General features: G+C 53.2%; 7 protein-coding genes across 7 annotated transcripts; 4 read left to right on the top strand and 3 right to left on the bottom strand.

Annotated features, from left to right (window-relative positions):
* Positions 1-845: 845 nt before the first annotated feature.
* On the top strand, positions 846-4,384 carry PG985_011848 (uncharacterized protein; the record flags this gene model as incomplete). Its single annotated transcript, XM_066831615.1, has 3 exons — positions 846-1,178; positions 1,398-2,365; positions 2,479-4,384. The coding sequence occupies 3 exons, from the start codon at positions 846-848 to the stop codon at positions 4,382-4,384; spliced, it is 3,207 nt and encodes a 1,068-aa protein (XP_066679665.1).
* A 1,441-nt stretch (positions 4,385-5,825) lies between these two features.
* Positions 5,826-6,719, top strand: PG985_011847 (WSC-domain-containing protein; the record flags this gene model as incomplete). The annotated part of the gene is made up of 1 exon (XM_066831614.1): positions 5,826-6,719. One exon carries the CDS (start codon positions 5,826-5,828, stop codon positions 6,717-6,719), a length of 894 nt encoding a protein of 297 aa, XP_066679664.1.
* Positions 6,720-7,156: 437 nt separating this feature from the next.
* On the bottom strand, positions 7,157-7,753 carry PG985_011846 (uncharacterized protein; the record flags this gene model as incomplete). Its single annotated transcript, XM_066831613.1, has 1 exon — positions 7,157-7,753. One exon carries the CDS (start codon positions 7,751-7,753, stop codon positions 7,157-7,159), a length of 597 nt encoding a protein of 198 aa, XP_066679663.1.
* Positions 7,754-10,769: 3,016 nt separating this feature from the next.
* On the top strand, positions 10,770-11,099 carry PG985_011845 (uncharacterized protein; the record flags this gene model as incomplete). Its single annotated transcript, XM_066831612.1, has 1 exon — positions 10,770-11,099. The coding sequence occupies one exon, from the start codon at positions 10,770-10,772 to the stop codon at positions 11,097-11,099; it is 330 nt and encodes a 109-aa protein (XP_066679662.1).
* Positions 11,100-11,700: 601 nt separating this feature from the next.
* Positions 11,701-13,794, top strand: PG985_011844 (uncharacterized protein; the record flags this gene model as incomplete). Its single annotated transcript, XM_066831611.1, has 5 exons — positions 11,701-11,803; positions 11,871-12,000; positions 12,065-12,815; positions 12,895-12,981; positions 13,060-13,794. Coding segments are annotated over 5 exons (1,806 nt in total), but the record flags the coding sequence as incomplete, so codon positions are not given.
* Positions 13,795-14,048: 254 nt separating this feature from the next.
* On the bottom strand, positions 14,049-15,014 carry PG985_011843 (uncharacterized protein; the record flags this gene model as incomplete). Its single annotated transcript, XM_066831610.1, has 1 exon — positions 14,049-15,014. The coding sequence occupies one exon, from the start codon at positions 15,012-15,014 to the stop codon at positions 14,049-14,051; it is 966 nt and encodes a 321-aa protein (XP_066679660.1).
* Positions 15,015-16,903: 1,889 nt separating this feature from the next.
* PG985_011842 (uncharacterized protein) lies at positions 16,904-20,606 on the bottom strand (the record flags this gene model as incomplete). The annotated part of the gene is made up of 8 exons (XM_066831609.1): positions 16,904-17,144; positions 17,193-17,390; positions 17,439-17,948; positions 18,000-19,455; positions 19,741-20,146; positions 20,203-20,259; positions 20,313-20,529; positions 20,587-20,606. The coding sequence occupies 8 exons, from the start codon at positions 20,604-20,606 to the stop codon at positions 16,904-16,906; spliced, it is 3,105 nt and encodes a 1,034-aa protein (XP_066679659.1).
* Positions 20,607-21,285: the final 679 nt, after the last annotated feature.

Genomic DNA, 21,285 nt, shown 5'->3' with positions numbered 1-21,285 from the left:
TTGCACATCAATTTGGGGAGTTGCTTGTTATTTCTTTCCTATTGTGGTGCTTTGTTGTACCAACTCCCACAGACGAGAAATCTTAACTTACGCAGGTAGCACATCTACCACGCTACGGCAATGGTGTACATTATGCGGGTTCGAACGTTGTAGATGAGTTATGGGACATACTGGCCGAAGCAGCTTGAATATATAATCACCTAGCGTCACATGAAAGGAGAGTGACAGAGCTGAAAGTCACGTGGGCCGGGTTCGGGAAGTGATGCCAATGCACAATCCTTGAGTAGCTACTAATTTTAGGAACCCAAGTCGATAGGATGTGACAGTGAGACGGGCTACTCGGAGCAGCAATTGGTTACATTACACTCCATTGGCAACGCGATACTACCATCTTTTCATATCACGTAAAGCTGAACGACAGGGATTTATGTGGTTGGACGGGAGATGCTACGCAAAATGGGCAGTGCCATGCAGTATGGCCCGGAGTGCAAGGTCTGCTCCCTCTTGACCTGGAGCCTGCGGTCATTATGCTCCGCCCCCAAAGGTAATTGATTGCATGCCATAGGCTGCCAACACTGCCTGTTTAGTGTCGCAGCTCGTACTCGATACGTTGGGGGCCTTCTTTGATGTTTTGGTACTATCCCGCAGCATATACACACCGAATGAAAAGGAGAAGGGGGGTCGATCGGCGGGCTAAGATCTGCCTTACATCCAGCCCCCAACTGGGGAACGGTTTGCTGAAAAATTTGTTGCCATCTCGGATACCCCGGGTCTCTTGGCCACGGTCTTTCCTCTCATAATGCAGTGGTTCTGCCATCTGCGTGTTTTCCTTAGACTTTTCAGATATGGCGCGTATCGTAGCGAGAATTGGCCAATTGAGATGGGAGGTGGCGTTGAGCAAAGCTCTGGACGACTTTGAAAGCGGTCTCACGCCAGAGCAAAAAGCCGGGTTCCAAGCTGTCAGGGACCATGCCTCGGATTCGCCGCCTACAATACGCGATGTGATGAACTTGACGGCGGAAGTCGACTACAAGGCTCGACAGCGGTGTTTTGGTCCGCGATTCACACGCATTCTTGAATCCGTACAGCAGTACGCGGCAATTGGCGACGTTATCGCCGGTGGCTCACAGAATCTCATGGCCTGCAGCGTTTGGTCGCTGGTTCGCATGTGTCTCCTCGTAAGTCTCTTTGGCTTCAGACCCGGGCGGGTTTCATTTGCCGCTGACAAGGCGCACGTTTAGACTATTTGCAAGTTCTCTTCTTACTTGGAGAGACTATCGCTGCTTTTCATGAAATTTGGACAATCAGCACCACTCCTGCAAGAGATGGCGTCACTGTTCCCACATTCAAAACAGCTCCAGGATCGGGTAGCACATTACTTTACTACCGTTGTCCAGGTATGCCAGAGGTCGATGCAAATGTGCCAACAACAATCCATCATCCATCAGGTGAGGTCGTTCTTTCAAGATGGCGATCTGTCCCGCTACGAGTCTGACTTGGACCGCCAAGCGGATGCTATCAAAGACCAGTTGCACCTAGAGCATACCCGGACGACCTCTAGCATGTATGACGCTGTACGGTCCTTCACGGAAGCTTACAAACGTGGGAAAGACACCGAGCAATACCTCAGACTTCTTGACCTCTGTTCCACTTACGATTATAAGTCAGCCTGGAAAAGGCTGCGGAAGCTGGGTACTACTGACACCATCCTTTCAGAAGAGGGATATAACGAATGGCTTCACAGCCAACAAGCAGAGACGCTCGTCATCAGAGGAAAGCTTGGGTCAGGCAAGTCGGTTCTTCTTGCCAACATGGTGGACGATGTGAATCTCAAAAAACCGGAAACGACAACTGCTTACTTCTTCTGCTGCGAGGATGATATTCGTTCCCTGACCTGTAGGACGATACTTGGCTGCTTTGCACGTCAAATCCTGCAGCTGCTGCCCCCTGAGGAGGTTGCCGAGCACAGCCATCGCCTTTTTACAGACATGCAAACTGATCATATTATCGAATGCCTCGTGGCGATAGCAAACAAGGAGAAACGTCTGGTGCTTATCCTAGACGGTCTAGAGGCATGTGCTAAGCAAGAAAGGGTGGAGCTTTTAGTCGCCCTTGAACGCCTCCAAAATTCCCTCAACGCAGCCGTGTGCATGTCTTGCAGCATTGGAGCGGGCAACAAATCAGAGATCGATATGAGGATCCTGAAACAACGGCGAATCGCGACCTTACCCGACGATAGACCCGAGATCAGAGATTTCGTCAAGTCGCGACTTTTAGAAAAGTTGGAGAGCGGGGAGCTTTGCCTTGGGGACCCCGGACTCATTCTGGAGATCGAGCAGGTGCTCAAGGATGATTCCCAGGGAATGTGAGTACCCTACTACGCCTTTTGCTCCACAACCTTGCTTCGCTACTGAAGTATTGCTATATGCCGCCTGGCCCTTCTGACCATAAAACAGCCATACTAACTGAGCTGCCCAGGTTTTTATGGGTTCACATGCAGATCGAGGCGATATGCCTAGAAAAGAGCGATACATCAATACGGCAGGCGCTCGGGTCACTCCCTCGCAGCTTCCCTGAGATCTTCCAGCGCATTCTTGACAACCGTAAGCACTTCGCCGAGAAACACCAGACTCCTGCCCTCCAACTGCTTGGGGCTAGTTTGCGCCCACTGCTCCTCGACGAGTTTGAGGAAGCCATCGGCGTTGTACCAGGCGACACAGACATTACCCAGCACCGCATAAATGACGTACATTCCGTCTTGGCTAGCTGTGGGAGCTTGATCGTCCTCGACGAAGAGCAATCTACCCTCCACTTTACCCACCACAGTGTCAGGAGCTTTGTCCTAGGCCAATTCCACGACGCTCAAGGCAGCGAGAGGTCTACAAGCCCGTCCTCCCAAGCAGAAGCAAACTATCTAATGAGCCAGATCATCATTACCTACCTCAGCTGGGAAGGTTTCAATTCCCAAGTTTCTACTGTACGGGCACCTCCGCTGTCGGTCGGATCTATGCCAGTTCGCATAGTTGGATCCATTCCAAAGCGAAACAAGAAGCTGCAAATGCTGGCAATGAAATTACTCAATGGCGAGATGAAGTCTGTGGATCTTACAGTCGATATAGTATCGCGAAGTTCCAGGTTCAGTAACGCGGCTGCCACTCAATTCAGCTTCCTCAAATACGCCCAGACCTATTGGCTACATCACACGAAGTCAGCAGACGAGAACCCGTCTGGGCTCTACCAACTGTTCCAACATCTTGTTTGGAAGACTGACCTGGTCGAGAATGCTTCCCTGTGGAAGGACCAGCCCTCCACGGCTACACGTCCGGTTAATAAGCAGTGTGCTTGGGCAAGATATCACTCTCATGGCGGGTTTCTCAAGGTATACGGTACCAACTTGGCAATCGAGGATCTAATACAAGCCGAGCGTGACGTCAAGGAATCACTCGGAACGCAATTGCTCTCGGTCAGCGACCTTTACAGGTTCCTCATTTCCCATCATTCCTCGCTAATGTCCACATTGGAAGCCTTGCTGTTGGCCATCGAGGAGACCAACGCAATGCCGCGGCACCTTCAGCAGTGGAGATCATGTTGCGAATTCATCGAGACACAACTCGAGCAGGTTCTGCAACGCCAGCGTGGGTTGTACAAAGGAATATTCGAAACCCTTCGCATCGACACTTGGAAGATCAAAGACTGTCCCGACCGTTGGGTCAAAGTCCTGGACAATTACTTTACCCAGCCTATACATAGGTTAACCACATGCTGGAAGCAATTGAAGGTGAGCTTGACCCGGCCCATGTTGCCTGACCACCCTACTCACTCCTCTTTCGGACACAATGGTACTGATATCACGCTACGCTTCAAGGATATCCTTCGATCTACCCAGGACCCTCTTATCCAATCGGCTGTCGGGTCTAGTGCTTCGCTCATGTGCAACATATCATCAAAGGCGGAATTGCTTTACAATCTTGTTGTCCGACTCGAAGAGACCCAAGATCTTCTGGCAAGATTAGACCATTGTGCCGAGTTTATTTCACACGACTTTGGGCAACTTCAGCTGTCTGGGTGTTATGAGGTGACCATGCCAGACAGAAACCCAGAGATGTGTGAAGTATACCTTTTCGAGTCGCATTTGCTGACGTTCAGCATGCGGTCGAAGCCGAAAACCGAATATGAAACCAGTGCCGAAGATTGCGTTCAGCTTCACTTGAAGGACAAAATCAAACTTGAGGCAATCTCCAAAGTCGAAGCAAGCACTAACACCGCAGGTAAGGCAAGCCCGTATCCAGGGCCAGCTTTTAAACTAATCGAGAAGCAGGAGTGCAAGTTCTTCAGGTCCATTGGACTCATCTCACAGCTCCAGCATCTCGTATTATTCACATAGCGAATAGAGAAGCGTTGGAGTTATGGGAGACTAGGCTGGAAGAAGCGATTGAGAGAACGCGGAGTTCGCCCAATACGAGTGCCACCAGGACACATGCGGACCGAAAAGCGAGAAAAAGAACCCATTACACTTACTATTCATCTTCATCCAGCGTTGGAACACGATCTGTTGCAATAACCCCGGGGAATAGAGGACTTTAGACATTAACCAACCTCAAGTTTTCACCATATATGAACCATACCATTTTGACGTCATCGGGAAGTGTGAACCTGACGAAGGGGCTGGAAGAGGTGTGCGTTTCGATGTCGGAGTTGCTCTAGTCAGGCCGCCAGACATTCGGGGCCGAAGGTCCACTCCGGGGAGGGTTGTCTCGGTGGTAAGCACGCCAACCACATGCTTCGCCACCCAAATAGTGAATCGCTCATTTGCACTAAGCTTATAGACTTTATGTTCCCTCATCCGCAACCACGACTCATATATTGCTAGCATATTCTTCGGGTATGAGTCTCGTCAACGAGCCATCGGCACGAGATGGAAAGTAGCAGCACCAGCTACTTCACTAAAAGCCACATACGAGGAACATCACCCATTTTGCTAGTCCGAGTGACCGTTTTAGAAAAAGTCGACTCGCCCCCAACCATAGGCAATTAATACCTAGCCTCCTGGTTTTTGCTTCGATAATCAACTGTTTCCTGCTGCCTGCATGCACCACACCAACGGCAGGCGCTTCGAAAGTGCCAAGCATCACATATGCTCCTGGTCTTCTCGACACTTAGCTCCATCGATGACACAGTGGCAAACACGACTCTGGGGTATACTGCAGCGCGTGCTGACTGCCATGCACACCCCCTGCCACCAGCCACCTCAGTCACAGCCCGCGAGGGCTTGAGAATACAAAATAACCCAATTCAGAAACCTCACAGGGAGGGGTTATCAGTGTTGACTCAACTCTGTTGGTGGCGCGGTAGTCACATGCACGGAAATTAAGGAGTTCCACAAGGGCCGCGCTCATCGGGACCCTGAGGTTTCTCTTGTCCCTCCGCCGGTAGCAAACAGCCGAGAAGTCCAGGGGCGATCTTTGACGTTCCCGACATGGATACACGGAGAGGAAATCACGCGTAGCACACAACAGCAAACACGTATAACGCTGTACGCCTCGGCAATTACCTGGGAGTGACGCAGGCAATTTCTCGCGAAATCTCCTTTGGTTTCCCAGTTTCCTTTTTTTCTGTAACTCTGCTTCTTGGTCCGCTTTCCACATCAACTCTTGGGCTTTCCTCCCCAATCGTCACTCGTTCACATTGTCTTATATCCAAGTTCTCGGTTTGAATGCATGCCCACATACTCATCTTCCTAGCCCATCACTGCCAAACTACTCGTTGACCATCTCCACACTCACGATATCTCGGGTCTACCTTTCTACCCCCAGGCCACCGCCAAGATGTCGGAGAACTACACCCTCCTCGGCTGCTACCTCGACCAGTCCCCGAACCGGACCCTGAACACGACGGCCTACCAGGGCAGCGACCTCAGCGACGCCCGCGAGTGCCACGCCATGTGCAACGTCCCCCAGTTTAAAGCGGCCTACTTCGGCCTCGAGTACGGCACCGAGTGCTACTGCGGCGCCAGCGACGCCGCCCTCCGCTTCCGCCCCGCCGCCGACAACGCCGAGTGCGACAAGCCCTGCCCCCGCAACGCCAGCGAGATGTGCGGCAGCGACTGGCGCCTCAGCATCTACCAGATCCTCGACACGAGCGTCAAGCCGTCGCCCTCGCCGGATGTCATGTCGACTGCCTCTGTTCCTCCGATGCCTTCGTCGTCTACGGCTCCAGGTGGCAATAACGGTACTACGCCGTCACCGTCGAGCACGCCGACGGAGGACCAGCGTACGGACGACTCCGGAGGCTCGCATCTGAGCGGGGGCGAGATCGCCGGGATCGTCGTGGCGGTGGTCTTCATCTTGGCGCTCCTCGCCGGGTTGGTGATCTTGCTGATGCGGCGGCGACAGCAGCGGGGCCAGAAGAGAGGCCGCGTGGCCAGGTCGGGGACAGGGGCGGCCGCTGGGCAGCGACCTGGCACCGGGACTACTGAGGCGGGGACGGAAGGAGGTGCGAGTGGTGTGCAGATGGCCGGGGCCAGTGGACCCACAGCAGGAGCAGGAGCAGGGAGCGGCAGCAACAGCCGCGAGGGAGGCTTGGGGAGCGGCAAAGCCAAGGCGGCGGGAGGACCTGGAAACACGGCGTCCGTTGACGGGGATTCGCTGGTCGCGGGGGCCCCTTATCATCATCACCCTCATAACGACGAGCTGCCGGGGTACCAATCGTCGGCACGATAGAGAGGTTTTCTCGTTTCTTTCTCTTCGTGAGTTCTCTTCCCTCCAAGTGGAACGAGTACTTTCCCTTTCTTCAACTTCCCCCAAGATCGAGACTTTGGCATATGTCGGCCATGGGGAGGGAAAATAATTTGTTATTCTATCACCTAATACAACTTGAATGGTCACGCGACCCGACGTTAGGTATGGCTGGCACGGAATCCAGGTCGCATGCATATTTACATAATAGGACTTCATCATTATTTTTTGTTGACATTCTCCGAATTACCGTCACTGTGACAGTGACCGAATTTTTGGATAACGCACACGATATTAAAGGACACCAAACTCCGCATTATATTCATTTCGTCCCTGTTGCCATAGTGAAACGCCGTGTGCATGCATTTGTCGCATCATGACTTCATCTCATTTCGTCACATCTCATACCCCCCTTTCTCTCTTCAGTAGTATCCCCTCGAAGCCCGCCGCGACTCCCTCCGCACATGCCGCGCCTCCTGGGGCGGGTAATACGCCATTGGCGGCGCCGCCGGGCTGCGTCCGCGGCTCGCCCCGCGCCTGGTCTCGTAGTAGCCGGAGGCCGGCCGAACGGTCGAGACCTGACGCACCTCGACGGAGCGGCGGGGACTGTGGCCGTGGCTGCGGCTCCGGCTGTGGTGGTGATGATGGTGGTGGTAGGGGCCGCCGGAGCGCGAGCGCATCGTCTCCTGGTGGTAGCGGTAGTTGTGCGAGCGCTTGCGGGGGGGGGGGTCGTCTTTGGCGCCGAAGGTGTCGCCCCACTGGCCCGGCTTGCCGAGGTTCATGCAGCAGCGGATGAGCCAGACGAGCAGCAGGAAGCCGACGATGGAGCCGATGACGATGCCGGCGATGGCGCCGCCGGACAGGTGGTTGTCGTGGTTATCGTCGACGGGGGCGTCCGAGACGACGACGCCGTCGATGATGGTGGTGGTGGCTTGGCGGGGGGCTAGGACGCGAGTCAGGAGCGACGGGAGCGTCCGCGTTGGCGTGAGCGCCGGCAGTGGGTTGGTTAGAGGCGCCATTTCTTCCTGGTTTGGCGACTCTTCCTTTCGCTCTGTGTCTCTTCGCTACTTTTGTTTTCTCTTGTTTATGTCGCAGAATCGTTGAATGACGTTGCTGTGGGAGAACGACTGGACGTTGCACTGCCTGCCTTTTTGAGAAGTCCGGGTTGCTGCAATTGGCTGGCAATTGGCAAAAGGAAGTCGGACGGCGATCGCAGGATGGCTGTTGCGTTCACGCTACCGGCGACTTGAGTTGGTAGGGTGGGATCGTGATTCGCTGGGCGACCCTTTACAGTTTTTGACTTTTAGAAACTCCCGACCAACAGGGAAAGATCGAAACCAAATCTAATTCCCAGACGCGGGCTCTATCGAGTTTTATCTACTTTTCGGATGCACTGGGAAGACATCCCCTAATGCAGGCGGTATGGATGGCGTGCATGACATGACGAGTCCCGTCGTCAGGTTGTCCAGCTTTTCTCGTTGATTCTCCTGCACGAGAGGCTGGGAAGAGCAGAAAAGGCGCTGGACTTGCAGAGAGGCTTGCTCACACCTGCTGTTACTGCGACTCTAAATCAAGGCCGTTGCAGGCCCTGGTGCGGCCCCAATGCGAGTCTAGCCAAGCTCTTCCCTGTATTAGGCCAAGTTGGCGGGGGCCACTGAGCCGGGAAGGGACTAGTGCCACCGACGGGCCGGACCAACGCATCCGCAGCCATGATGTAAGTGGCCCTACTAACTCACATCATCACCACGACTTGTCTCATGGAGGGGTAGTCTCACAACGACGAGGCTGGGAAGACGTAACATGGTTTTTTGTCTTCTAAACCAAAGAAAGCCTTGCGTCTCTCTCAGAGTAGTGCGCAAGTCCCTTGCATTGAAGAGGTGGATGGGCTTTTTCCGAGAAAACCCCATGCTCACATCAAAGTGGACCGCAATGCTAACGACGCTTCCCTATTCGGGTGAGCTGATTGGGGTTGGGAAAACCACGACGCCTCCCGACGCTCGGTAACATTTTCAGTGGAGCATCCGCGACGGCAGTCACTTAACTATCCTCCTTCCGAGAACTTTATAAATAATGACCACAGCTGCCACATGAATTTTGAACTTTCTTCATTGCCAGATCCAGTCCCCACTTTGAGACAATTCCATGTGTTGCACCAGAAGCTTAGTGCTGTAAGTAGTAGTAGATGGCGGGGGATACCAGAACATCCACTTGAACATAGTTAGCGCCATTGGACGAGACATCCACATTGGCTTACTTATGTTAAAGTGAGGCTGGGTCACCAGGAAGATGACCAGCAAGAACTTTTCCTTGACCAGCTATGGAATCGGCTTCTGGGCTGTCTTCTCTGGGTGGACTGATCGCTCGATATTGTCGTTGTTTCTCTCAATGTTGAGAGAGAGAGAGAGAGAGAGAGAGAGAAAAGAGAGATCCATTGGCATCGGCACTATTCACGATGCGGGTATGCGTTGATACCTTATATAGGTCCACTTACGGTATCATCGCGTCTGCAACTAGGAACCAAGACCCTACGTCCTGCAGGCTCTCTTTTCTCATATTTTGATTTGGTACGTCCAAAGATGCAAGATTGCTGGCCCAGTCCGATCCACCACAATTCTGTGCATCGTGATTCTCACAACCAGACGAATCGGGATGCATTGTCTACGTGCGAGGAAGATTAGTGATGTGCCTTCTTCATTCCGTGGCTAGCACAGAATGACCGTCGCATGCACCGCTCTATTGCGTCTTGCAGGAGACAGGCTCCGAGGAAAATAGCATTCCGTTTTGGTTTGGCTTCAAGATCAGTTGACGGATTGCTGATGTGTATCGATGCATATGCTCAATTCAGGGATAGTGAGAACCACGCCGTCATGGACTTGTCGGTCCGATTCACAATATTCTCGGAGGGTGATCATCTGGCCCGACATCTGTTGCCCAAAAAGACACGAAATAGCGACTGCGATCTGTTCCATACTACCGCGCGTGGTGGTTATTGCAGTATCGCGGTCGTCGAAAAGGGGCAACATGGGCATATACTCCATTATACGTATCGCGTGTCCTCGAGGATCGATTATCCCGTTGTCACGCAGCCTTTCACTGCTCAACAGCGACATCTGCAATATGACAGTTTCCGAGACAGCGGGCAACTAACACTGGGCTCCTATTGTCCACACGTCGCGAGAAAGATAAAGCGAGTCTCTCGCTTAGTCCTACAGGAAGTAGGTTCAAGCACCAGAGTCATCAAGCAAGCAAACATGCAAGGTAGTCATTTGTGTCCAACGTTACACACTTATCGTGAGCACGGTGATTGGTCGCTGATGACTCGGAGCTGAAAGAGCTGAAGACGCCTGCATAAGCCCGCAGGATTCGAGCCCTTGCCAATTCCCGCGTATATCTGCCCGTAAAACAACAAGCCGTTGGTCGCATTCTACAGAAAAACACCGTTTACTCTTACTCAGCTTACTTATCGACCGGCAGTTATAGCGTGCAGCCTCCCACCGTCGATCCCCATCTGCCCAATCGCTGTGTCCCGGCCTTTCGGCATCGGGCAGTTTTCTCGTATCTGCGCCCGCTAGCCCGTCCACAGCCCACTTCTTTCCCAACGGGTTCTGCCACTAACGGCCCACGTCCTTTTGCTTGCTCCCCAAAGATACGGCCGCCCGTCGTAAGACGCGGCACAATCCGTGCGATATCTCGTATCGCCCTTGCATTAGTTAGCCGGCTTCTTTCGTCTTCACCGTTCACTCGCGTTGGGATGGGCTGACAAACTGGGGGACCGTTGTTTGCCTGCAGGACGCTGTTGTTGGCGGTAGGGCTGTGTCTAAAATCATGTCATTTCGGTTCCGCTCTCCCTCTTTTCCCCTCAGGCAGTATGCAAACATGGGTAAGGCTATTTTCGTCTATAAAACCCAGGCGTGGCCCTCCTTAGGATTGATGCATTCCCTCTTCCTCAGACAACCAGCCTATCTATCGTCGTCAGTCAAAGCAAGAGCATTGCCTCCTCAGCATCATAATACCACCTCACCCCTAAAATCAACCATGAAGACCTCCTTCCTCCTCACCCTCCTCCCCGCCGCCGCGACGGTGGTCCTGGCCGCGCCCAACCACTACGCCCGGCAGGACGCCCCGCCGTCCACCGTCACCCTCTCCACGACGGCGGCGCCCCCGGCCAGCACCACGACCACGCCCGCGGAGGAGCTGCCGTGCCCGACCAACCCGCCCAACTGCGCCGCCAAGCTCGACGGCCACCTCATCTGCATGGTCGGCGGCGTCTGGTGCCACTACACCGACGAGGCCCAGCACTGGACCCCGGGCTTCTACCCCGTCAACTACGCGGGGCCCTGCCCGCCTTGCTTGCCCTCCTGGTAAAGGGAATGGGGCAGGGAGCTACGCGCGATCGGTGCATTTTACGATAGACATGAAGGACTACATGTGAAGCGGGACGGCATGACGGCAGTGGTTTGAGTGCACGCGCACGAGGGAAACCCGTCTTAGAACCGAAGGGATGGAGTTTGGCGTGCTGGCCCTTGATTAAGGGAACCGGGGTTGGGTATATTAATGTTTGCTTGGGGGGAATGAGCCACGCTTTTGATGTCAATGCTGGGCCAAGGGGTGATGAGTCACTTTGACACGTACGATAATGAGACACATTGGAAATGATTGCGTCGCTCCAACTATGAAGCTGTGACTACGATTGAAATAGGCTATGAATTGTGTGTTTGCGCTATTGCTTTCATCTTACCGAGTCTGGGTTCACGGGTCCTCACCGCCGCTAAGGTCCGGTTGCGGATCGGAGATATACCGTTGAGGGTCCACAAACTTACTGATAATACTGATTGGGGAATCGGGGATGATCCGCTTATCAGTACCGCGCTGTAGTAGGTATTACACCACGATTCTGGTATAAGTGACTGTGGTATCTAGTATAGGATATGTCTAGACGTTTTTTATTCTCCCGGGCTCTTTACAGATCTACGTGTCCCAGACAATCAGCATGCGACGCTTTGCCCGTGTAACAGGCCTTGCCGCCTTGGCTGGTGCTGCGCTCGCTATCCGCGATGATCCATTCCCTCGTAAGTGGCGCATATGAAAGTAAACTTGCGAGATCTTGGAGTACCGCCAACTGACTTGTGTATCTAGTGCCCAAATGCAATGGAGTCGAGATCGCGGGCCTCCCGGTTGCGAGCCTGCAGAAACTCATGACCGAGGGTAGTCTCAGTAGCCGTGGTCTTGTGGAGTGCTACCTCGCTCGAATCGAGCAGACCAACAAGTATGCAATCCAGAGGGGAAACTTAAACGGACTTGTCATTAAAACAGTATTAATGTTTGTCTAGTCACACCCACTCCATAAGTGAAGTCAACCCAGGCGCCCTCAGCATCGCCGACGCCATGGACTCCGAGCGCCGCCTCGGCCAACTCCGCGGCCCCATGCACGGCATCCCCTTCGTGGTCAAAGACAACTTCTTCACCGACGACAAGCACAACACGAGCGAAGGCACCCTCGTCTTCCTCGGCGGCCGCTACACCGGCGGCGAAGCCACGGTCGTGACCAAGATCCGGGCCGCGGGCGGCGTCCTGCTCGGCCACGCCACCATGTCCGAGGCGGCGGACCACCGCGCGCTGAGCGACTACGCGAGCGGGTACTCGAGCCGGACTGGCCAGACCCGAAACCCCTACAACCTGACGCAGTCCACGGCGGGGAGCAGCAGCGGGTCCGTCGTGGCGGTGCGGATCAATCAGGCCGCCGTCGCCATCGGCACCGAGACGTACGGATCGCTCGTGCATCCCGCCGCGCAGCTGGGACTGTACACGGTCAAGTCGACTCCTGGGCTGATGTCTCGCCATGGGGTCGTCACGGGGAGCTATTACCACGACACGCCGGGGCCCCTGGCGCGGTCGATGGGGGATGTGGCTATGATGCTTGATATTATGCATGGGCCCGATCCGCGGGACAATTTGACGTTCCAGGCGATAGGGAGATATCCCCAGGAAAGTCGTGGCTATTCAGCTCATGTGGTCGACAAGTCTTCACTTCGAGGGATGAAGTTCGGCCTACCTTGGGATCCTTATTGGTCAACGAACGCAGTAAGTGCCAGGGACCATCATTCTCAGTTTGGATCAGCCAGAGAGCGTAATATGCTAAACAGTGGATGCACCCATGCAGCACATGAACAGCCCCGGTATACGTCAAGTCTATCAACAGCGTATTAAAGAGCTCGAAGAAGCCGGTGCGCAAATCTACAACATCTCAGTAAGCATACACCTCGTACTCCCACTATCTGGTAGCTGCGGAGTGGAGGAAAGCTGACAGCCTTCACCCACAACCCAGAACAGCCCCTTCACCCCCCTTGCCAACGAATACGGCGCCGGCCAACGCACCTCCGTCCCCCCTGAGCGCCAACACAGCATCGCCTTCGCCCACCTCCTCGCCGCCGGCTATGCCGAATGGCTCCGTAGCTGGCGCTTCCCCGAAGGCGACGCGCGACACGGCACCCTCAAGTCCATCGCCGACGTGACGGCCTGGAACCGCGCCCACAACGCCACCACCGGCGCCATCGGCAACGGCGTCTGGTGGTGGGATGTCGAAACGGGCCAGAGCTTCTACGACGCCGCCGCCGCCACCAACGGAACTTTGGGCAGTAACTTCTGGACCGCCTTCGGGTGGGGACGGACGACGGCGCGGCAGGCCATCGACCAGGCCCACGTTTATGTGAGCGACAACGGGACCGTCATCGAGCTGGATGGGCTGCTGGTGCCCAATGGTCGGGCGGGCGGGTACAGTAGCGCCTGCGCGCCCCTGCCGTCGTACGCGGGGTACCCGATCGCGTCGGTGCCTATTGGGCTCGACGGGTTTTCGACGCCGTTCGCTTTGGGCATCTACGGTCGGCAGTTTGGGGAGGCGAAGCTGGTGAGGGTCGCGTCAGCGATGGAGGACCTGTTCCGGTGGCACGAGACGCCGCGGTGGCATAACGTGGAGGCGCGCCAGGATCGGCCTTGGGATGCGTCGTGGCCGGGGTATACTTGTTCCAAGGAGAGTCTGGCGCGGTTCGAGTGCACCCAGTAGTTACATTTACATAACTGCGCGACGAGAGAGCCTTCGCTTGAGATTGATCGTTCAAATAAAGATACGCCGAGAAACATTTCGAATCCACGGTTTCACGTCCACGAAAGTGTTTGGTTCAAAGATAAAGGCTTCAATTGCAATAATCTATGGTAATATATGGTATATGATCAAATGCCGTCTAGTATTCCGGTGCACTGGCTTGATGGATCTCTCGGGGGAAAAGGACATTCCACCGCTTTTCCTTCGAGAGGATCTTAAACGCACTGGCTGTACCAATCGTTGGACTTGGTGCAGGTGCCCTGAGCACAAGCAGTCGGACCGTTGTAGTTCATGCCACCGCACTGGCCGTACATGGCAACCGTGGCACCGCCGTTACCGCCAGCCGCGGGAGCAGGGGCAGCAGGGGCAGGGGCAGCGGGGGCAGGAGCGGCGGGAACAGCACTGCATTCAGCGGGCGCCTCCTCCTCAGCGACGGGGGCGGAGAGGTCGGTCTTGGTGCTGGTGGCGCCGTCGGTCCAGACGGCCGGGCCGGGCATGATGTAGGGGGCAGGGTTGGGAGTCCACTTGTTGTAGGCGATGCCCGGGTCGGCGGCCTTGTACATGCCGGGGATCTTGACGAGGGGGCCGGGGACGCCGCCGCCGGGGCCCTCGACCTTGAGCTGGGCGCACTCCATGTAGAACTGGGCCTTGCCGACGTGGCCCTCGTGGATGGCGATGTGCTCGACGCGCACGAGGTACTCGCCGGCCGGGATGGTCTGCGGCACCGTGAACTCGAGCCGGTCCTTCTGCCACGAGCACCAGCTGGCGTCCTCGTTGGGCTTGCCGCCGTTGCAGAGGCCGCTCTCCATGACCTTGAACCAGTCGCCGTCGCCGTCGTAGCTGCTGACGGAGCCGGGCGCCTTGGACATGTAGACGAAGCCGGGGCCCGGGTGCTCGATGTTCTCGTTGAACCAGAGCTTGAAGCCGACCTTGTCGCCCGCCTTGACGGTGTAGGTCTGCGCCGAGCCGGCCTTGGCGCCCTTGTTGCAGCGCAGGTCGGGCGAGTCGATGACCTCGTTGGGGAACGAGGGCTGGTACGAGTTGCTGTTCTCGCGGATGTAGGTGAAGTCCTTGCCCTGGGGCGTGCCGTTGACGATCAGCTGGCTGAAGATGTAGTGGGCCTCGGTCACGAGGGGAGCGGCTGCGAAGAGCAGGCTGCTGAGAGCGGTGGTGGTCTTCATGGTGGCGGTTGGTAGGTATTGGTGTTGGAAATGCTAGGTCTAGCCTTTTGGAAGTTGGCAGTTATGCAAGTGTTTATGCTGAAATGAATGAATGTGGTGAGTCTGCCAGAGAACGAATGTAGAAGGGTAGGATGCAGCAAATGCCGTGTAGAGAAGGACATATTGAAAGTGTTCCCGGCGAGGATTCACGGTAGTTATATATCTCATTGCCGAAGGCATCTCCTCCTAGTTCAACGGTCAAGTTCCTCGGCATGTTAGCTCCTGTATCCTGTAATTCCGATGTCCTGTGGTTCGGCGCGGCCCCGTTGTCGCGGGTCTGGCGCAGTAGTCGGATCCAGATATATGAGGCCAAGCGCCGCCAAGCCGCTGTCGGGTCAATCTTCCATCAATCGCAACCCACGATTCTGGGGACGTGCGAGGCTCGGGTGAAACTGCCCTTGGTAAAATTGATTAGTCCGCGAGAGGCAGCTGACAATAAGCGGGTCCTGCGGTTTCAGGCAGAGGCGCTGCTAGGAGAGAAGTTCTTGGTTTTCGTGTGGATAAGCGCCCGTGGTTTTGTGGTTTGCTGTCCCGAGCATTCAAATTGCTGGTGGGCCAGGGCGCTGACTGGAGTGCCTGTTTGCTGTCCAGCTCCTTGAAATGGGCTAAAGTACGAGCTTGTCCGCCCGCCTGCGCCCGAAGCCATGTTGAACGCACTGACATTTGACAGCGGCATATCGAGCCGGTGTGTTAGTTAGTGAGCTACCTCGGTACCATAATCGCCCCAAGGAAGTTGCTTTTGACATGTTATCCAGTGGGACGAATACCGTTGGCCGGCATCTAGAATGGATCCCGAAGTTCTGGTCGCTCCCAGCACAGGTGGCAGGGTGGGCCAAGGAGCGAGAGCCGCATCGTATTAGCGCCCCCTTGCGTGCGCCGCATCCCTCAAATCTCGGAGCTATCCAGCGAAGCTTGCCCCAAATGGAAAGAGTTGCGCGACTACCTTGCAGCACATCTCAGATCCGTGATGGCAGGACTGACAGTTGGCTCTATTGCTTTGCATCTCTTAGGATAGGTCAATCAAGATTTATCGCTCCAGAAAAACCGTTCCGACGGGTTCTTCTTTTTACCAAGCGCCTTTTGATAAACTCGAAGCGAAGGTCACTTGGCTTGGCTGCCCCACCTCGCTTTGGCGAAAAGTATTGACTGCTAAGTACTTAGTGCAGGGCGGCCGCTAGACGCTAAACTTGAGCTACGTCCAATGCCGCCTTGTTGTTCACACTTGGTTCGCATTGCTCCTTCTTGACCTTCTGTCATTAAAGGGGCGCATTTTCACCAAGCGCCTACAAACCCAAGTTATATGTATCTGCTGATCAGAAGAATGGCAGTCAAGAATACTTTATGTCGGGAGGTCATAGCGACTGCTCTTTAACATATGACTCCCTGTGATGATCTGTCGATCCTAAAGGGATCTTCAGCCGCAACTCTGCTCCAAGTTTGGAAACATACCTAAAAGGGCAAATGCGACCAAACGAACACACAGCTTCCAACTGCATACGCGATGTCAATCATTCTACGTAGTCGGCGGGCTTTTTATATCCTGTCTTGCTGGTTTCAGTCGTATATGTTGCCATGGGCTCCCCCATCTTTCCTCCGTAGTTGTGGTTGCAAGGACCATTAACTGACAGATGGATATGGCAAAACGCGTAAGCTTCATTGCAGTAGACGCCTTCCAGTTGTCAATCAAGACATTTCCTTTCTCACGGAGCAATAGCTATCATCTCGCTTTTCTTGGCATAACGGTGCACTTTCAAGATAAGTATGTAAGACGACTGTAACATTCAACGTTCAATAAATTTATGACCAATGCTCCAAAACTCCATTCTTTCATTCCATCCAGAGATTTTCCCCTAACTCTCAAGTGGCCGAGCCAGCTGATCGAAGTCATCCCGGCTCAGCTGCTCTATGCTCTGAGTAGAGCCTGGAAGAAGCTGTGCCCGAAGTACTGCGGCGGAAACCCCATACTTGTGTGTGTCATTTCCATTAGTTAGCCTTTTCTCGACCTCGTGGAGTGCATACAAGACCCTTGCTTTCTCTTTCTGGCACAGGCTGATGTCGTTGAAAATTTCTAGGGCTGCCTTGAGATTGTTCCTGTGTCATAGTTAGCGACCTGGATCAAAAAACAGCTTTGAAACTCACCTAGCCGATTCATAACGACCTTGCTCAGTTTCGCAAAGTCCAATCTTGAAGTACAATAAACCGAAGTTGTCAAGATGCGGCTCGTCCGGATATACTTGTTTCATAGTGTCCAGAGAACGGTTGTAGTATTCCTGAGCAATGTCCCATTCCTTTCGCTCATAATACACTGCCCCGATTTCCTTCAAGATTACTGCAGTTCTGGAAAACATATTAGTCATGTGTTCCAGGCATTGTTGGGAGACAAACCGGTTATTCATTGGTATCTCTTCACCAAACTCGTCCTGAAGGTTCTTGAGGGCTTCCTTGAACCACTTTTGAGCCTCGTCTAAATCCCCCAATTTCTTGTATAGTACTCCTCTGCACCTTAATGCATTGTAGAGCTGTGACTTCTTGAACCCTGGGAGGCTTTGGCGAAGGTTAGTGGAAGTCTCGAGCATGGCGAGTATTTTGATTTTAGCTGTCTCATCTGGATGCTTTTCGCCCATCATAGCCGTAGCCTTCTCAGTGTATGCAGCGCATAGTTTCAGAGACACTCTTCCAGTCTCCTCTTTGATACTCTCAAGTATCTCAAGTTTCGAAGTGGCAGACTGAAGGGCCCGGGGGTAATCGTAGAGTAGGTTGGACAACCGTAAGCTGCATGTAAGATATGGCACGTGGAACTCTCTCAAGTAGTGTTCTGACGATGAGTCCACAAAGCGAGACATCAGGCTCAAAGTCTTCTCGGCCTCCGCAAAGCGGAATCGATCCAGCGAGTACCTTTAGCAGATGTTAATAATAATGCTGGAACTGTGCATAGATGGCACATACCAAGTATACTCTACCATCAATCTTGCCAAACTGCTCGTCGCCAATTCCAGCTGAACAGCCGGCGTGCACAGTTCGTAGAAGTTAATCATGTGCTTAACCTGAGGAACCAACCTTTCACAAAGAACCCTTTGCTTGTGATCGTCTTGTGCAGAGAAATTGACCTCTTCGGTCAACACGTTAGGCCAGTAAGCTGATGTTAAGAACACGGCAGCCTTCAATGCATTCTTAGCTCGGTCAGTTGCTTCTTTGGGCAGCGGGGTGACAGTCTCTTGAACGATAGAAGGAATAGTGATGCTATTCATCTTCCTTTCGACACGTATAAGTGACAGTCGTGCTAGCGCTGTAATGCTTTTCCAAAGGTCCTCGGGTAAGTGTACTTGATCTGGGATAGAAGAGTGCGACTGGTGAAAGAGCTGTCGAGGAACAGAATCGGTCTTCATTAGTGCGATAATTTCCAGGAGCCTGGTATCCTTGTCGGATAGTCTGGAGAGAGCTAAAGACAACGCCACGTCGTCAGCTTGGCTTATTGCAGCCATCCCAGAACGAGAAGCTAACACGGGGAGCTTGTTCTTCCACTCCTGGCTATGATTTGCGCAATGTTGTAAATTGCTGCCTTCATAGTCGATAATGCCAGCGATCAATGATATTGTCATTGGATAGGATCCCCAGATGCGTATGATCTGTTGAGCCGACGTCGCAGCTGCTTCTTCGTTCGATCCTCCTGTAATATCCAGTAGCATCGCTTCTCCGTCTTTTTCTCCCAAGGACCCGATTTGCTGGCCCTTAAGACCGCCAGAGGCTTCATTTCGGGCTTCCGTATCTCTGCCAACCATCAATACGCACCCATGGCCTGATCGCGGCCACTGCTCATCCTCAATCTCCTCGAAGCGGTCGACATTATCAATGACAAGCAACCAACGCAAGAAGGGTCCCCCCTCTTGCGACATATTGCGGACTGGTCTTTGGAACCATGTAAACACATTATTCCGTATGATAAATGGGTCTTCGTGTGTTTGCGCCGTCGAAATAAGGCCTAAACTGGCCGCAAACTGCGTGTACCCATCCATGAGGCTCGTCGGAGAACTAGCATTGAGCCAGCATACAACATCGAACTTGTGTTGCCATCTCGATACAAACTGAACCGCTATCCGAGACTTGCCAACACCTCCAGGGCCGGTAAGTGAAATTGCTCTCATCGTAGTCTGATTGTTTAGCTCCTGCAGCGTCTGAGGCAGTTCGTTTGGGAAGAATGTGTCGCAAATATTTTCCAGATATCTATCCCGGCCGAAGAATTGTCCCAAATATGTTGGCATAACTCTTGTGAATATGCAGGGTATATTCAAGTCCGGTTCCTGGAGAGCCTGTTCTTGTTCGGCCCCGTCTGCAATGATTGCGCCTGCCATTGTAGCGTCTCCTTCCTCTTGTCCAGATTGCGGGGTTAGTGGAGGTACGTGTCCTTTGTCAGTACTTAAATTAGCCACATCGATAAACATGTTACACCCCAGGACAGAGGCAGAGGTTCAGCACAAGTGGTGATCTTCTCTTACCAAGATTCAAACGGTCGTTGTCGGTAATATCTGATATGGACAGTCCATCAACTAATGATATCCATTAGCACATGATGTAAACATGATAGATAACGAAAGTCTCATACCCGTGGTACCGAACCTAGCACTCAAATCTGTAGGTGGATTGCTACAAACCGTGCGGAGAAACTCTCCAATCCTTCCCCTCAACGCACTGGCACTGTTTTGAAGGTCCTGTGCGAGATCTTGTACCTCAAATCTTCGTTCTTTGTCTGGTTCGGCAAAAAGAAGTTCCACAATCTCTCGCTTGTGCTTGTTTCCAAGCAGATCCCACTTAATTTCCCTCTTCTCGTACACAAAGAGTCCAGGGTGTCTTTCGAACTCTCTGTCAAATTCTTCAGTCAAGGTGCACAAATCCTTCAGCTCAAGCTGTTTCATTTTCCGTCTCAGGCTTAGGTTCGATTTCCCCTTTGGTAGCACAAGTCTAGCCAAAGCTTTAGAGGTATCTTTGGTCGGCGCACGGAATCGTGGAGTCCCTAGGAAAATGAACCCAGAGATGCTGTAGATAAGTCGTTGGTAAGGTTCATTGGTTGCCTTCAATTTATTTGCTCGCAACAATGCCTGTAACAGTGTTAGAGTCGTGGAAATGGAAGTGTGAGACTATGCCAGTAACTTACTGATTTCAAAGTGATACCAGCAAGCCCATATGCTATGTAGATCTGGGGTCGAGGCAACTATTGACATTTAGCCGGATGATATTCAATCAATGCAACAACAACACACATACTGATTCTCGCATAGCTTGTTCCAGGAGGAAGGTGCACAAATCTATATCTTTGTTTGGCAAACAGACAATGTCGGCGGCATCTTGAATCTCTATATCGAGGGGATAGAGTTGCGGTGGAATGTTTTGCCCGCCAACATCAATATCACGTATTGTCGTTGCCCAGTCAATCTGCAGGCTCCCGGTGTTCGCTACCGATACACCGTTGACGACGATTAGACTAAATGGCTGTTAATGTCTTGGTCTTTGCGTTTCATTCAGTGGAAGTATTTCTCACTCAAAGTTGCTCGGATTCATAATGAGACATTGTTGTTGTGCTGATCGACCGATTATTGCTGGTACAATAATGTGCACTGTCAATTGCTGGGCTCATTGAGATGGATTGATCAAAGCTGAATGTTTTCAGAACCTTCACCTATGCAGGGAGCTCAAGTAAGTGCCGGTGTGTAATGGCAACTAACGCACCGATGGCTGCTTCATACCTGGTAGACATACCATGCAATAAGCAGCCACTTCTTGGCGAATGATGATGATCATGGATGTCCCCCCACCACACCATACGGTCAGGCGAATCGGATCGTTGTCGTTGTGCGGTTGCTTGACTACAAATACACCCCTCCAGTTGACGCCCAATCTGACTGCACAATCGGAAACAAGTGCCCAATGACAGTCCTGGACGTTGAATCACAATCCAGAGCCTGCCTCTAAATCGGGGATTTACGGGCAGCCTGATGCTCGAGGCGTCTGGGAACTACCCTGCTTGGCCAGCCTGATCATAAGTGAGGCGAGACATTTCGCAAAGCAGCCAACAGCAACAAAGTTCCACCCACCATATTCTTCAAATCTCGGAAAGTGCAAAAAGCCACGGGCGTAATCAGTTGATGAGGATCATGCAAGGTCTCGTTGGTGCATTGATTGCATGATAGTCACGTTCTGGCATTCCTAAGCAGACAGATCTTCTTCTTGTTTTTCTTGA

The sequence above is a fragment of the Apiospora marii genome, assembly GCF_038362585.1.
Source record: "Apiospora marii strain CBS 49790 chromosome Unknown utg000009l_segment0_segment0, whole genome shotgun sequence".
Taxonomy (NCBI): domain Eukaryota; kingdom Fungi; phylum Ascomycota; class Sordariomycetes; order Amphisphaeriales; family Apiosporaceae; genus Apiospora; species Apiospora marii.
This window is presented reverse-complemented; position numbering and strand designations above follow the sequence as displayed.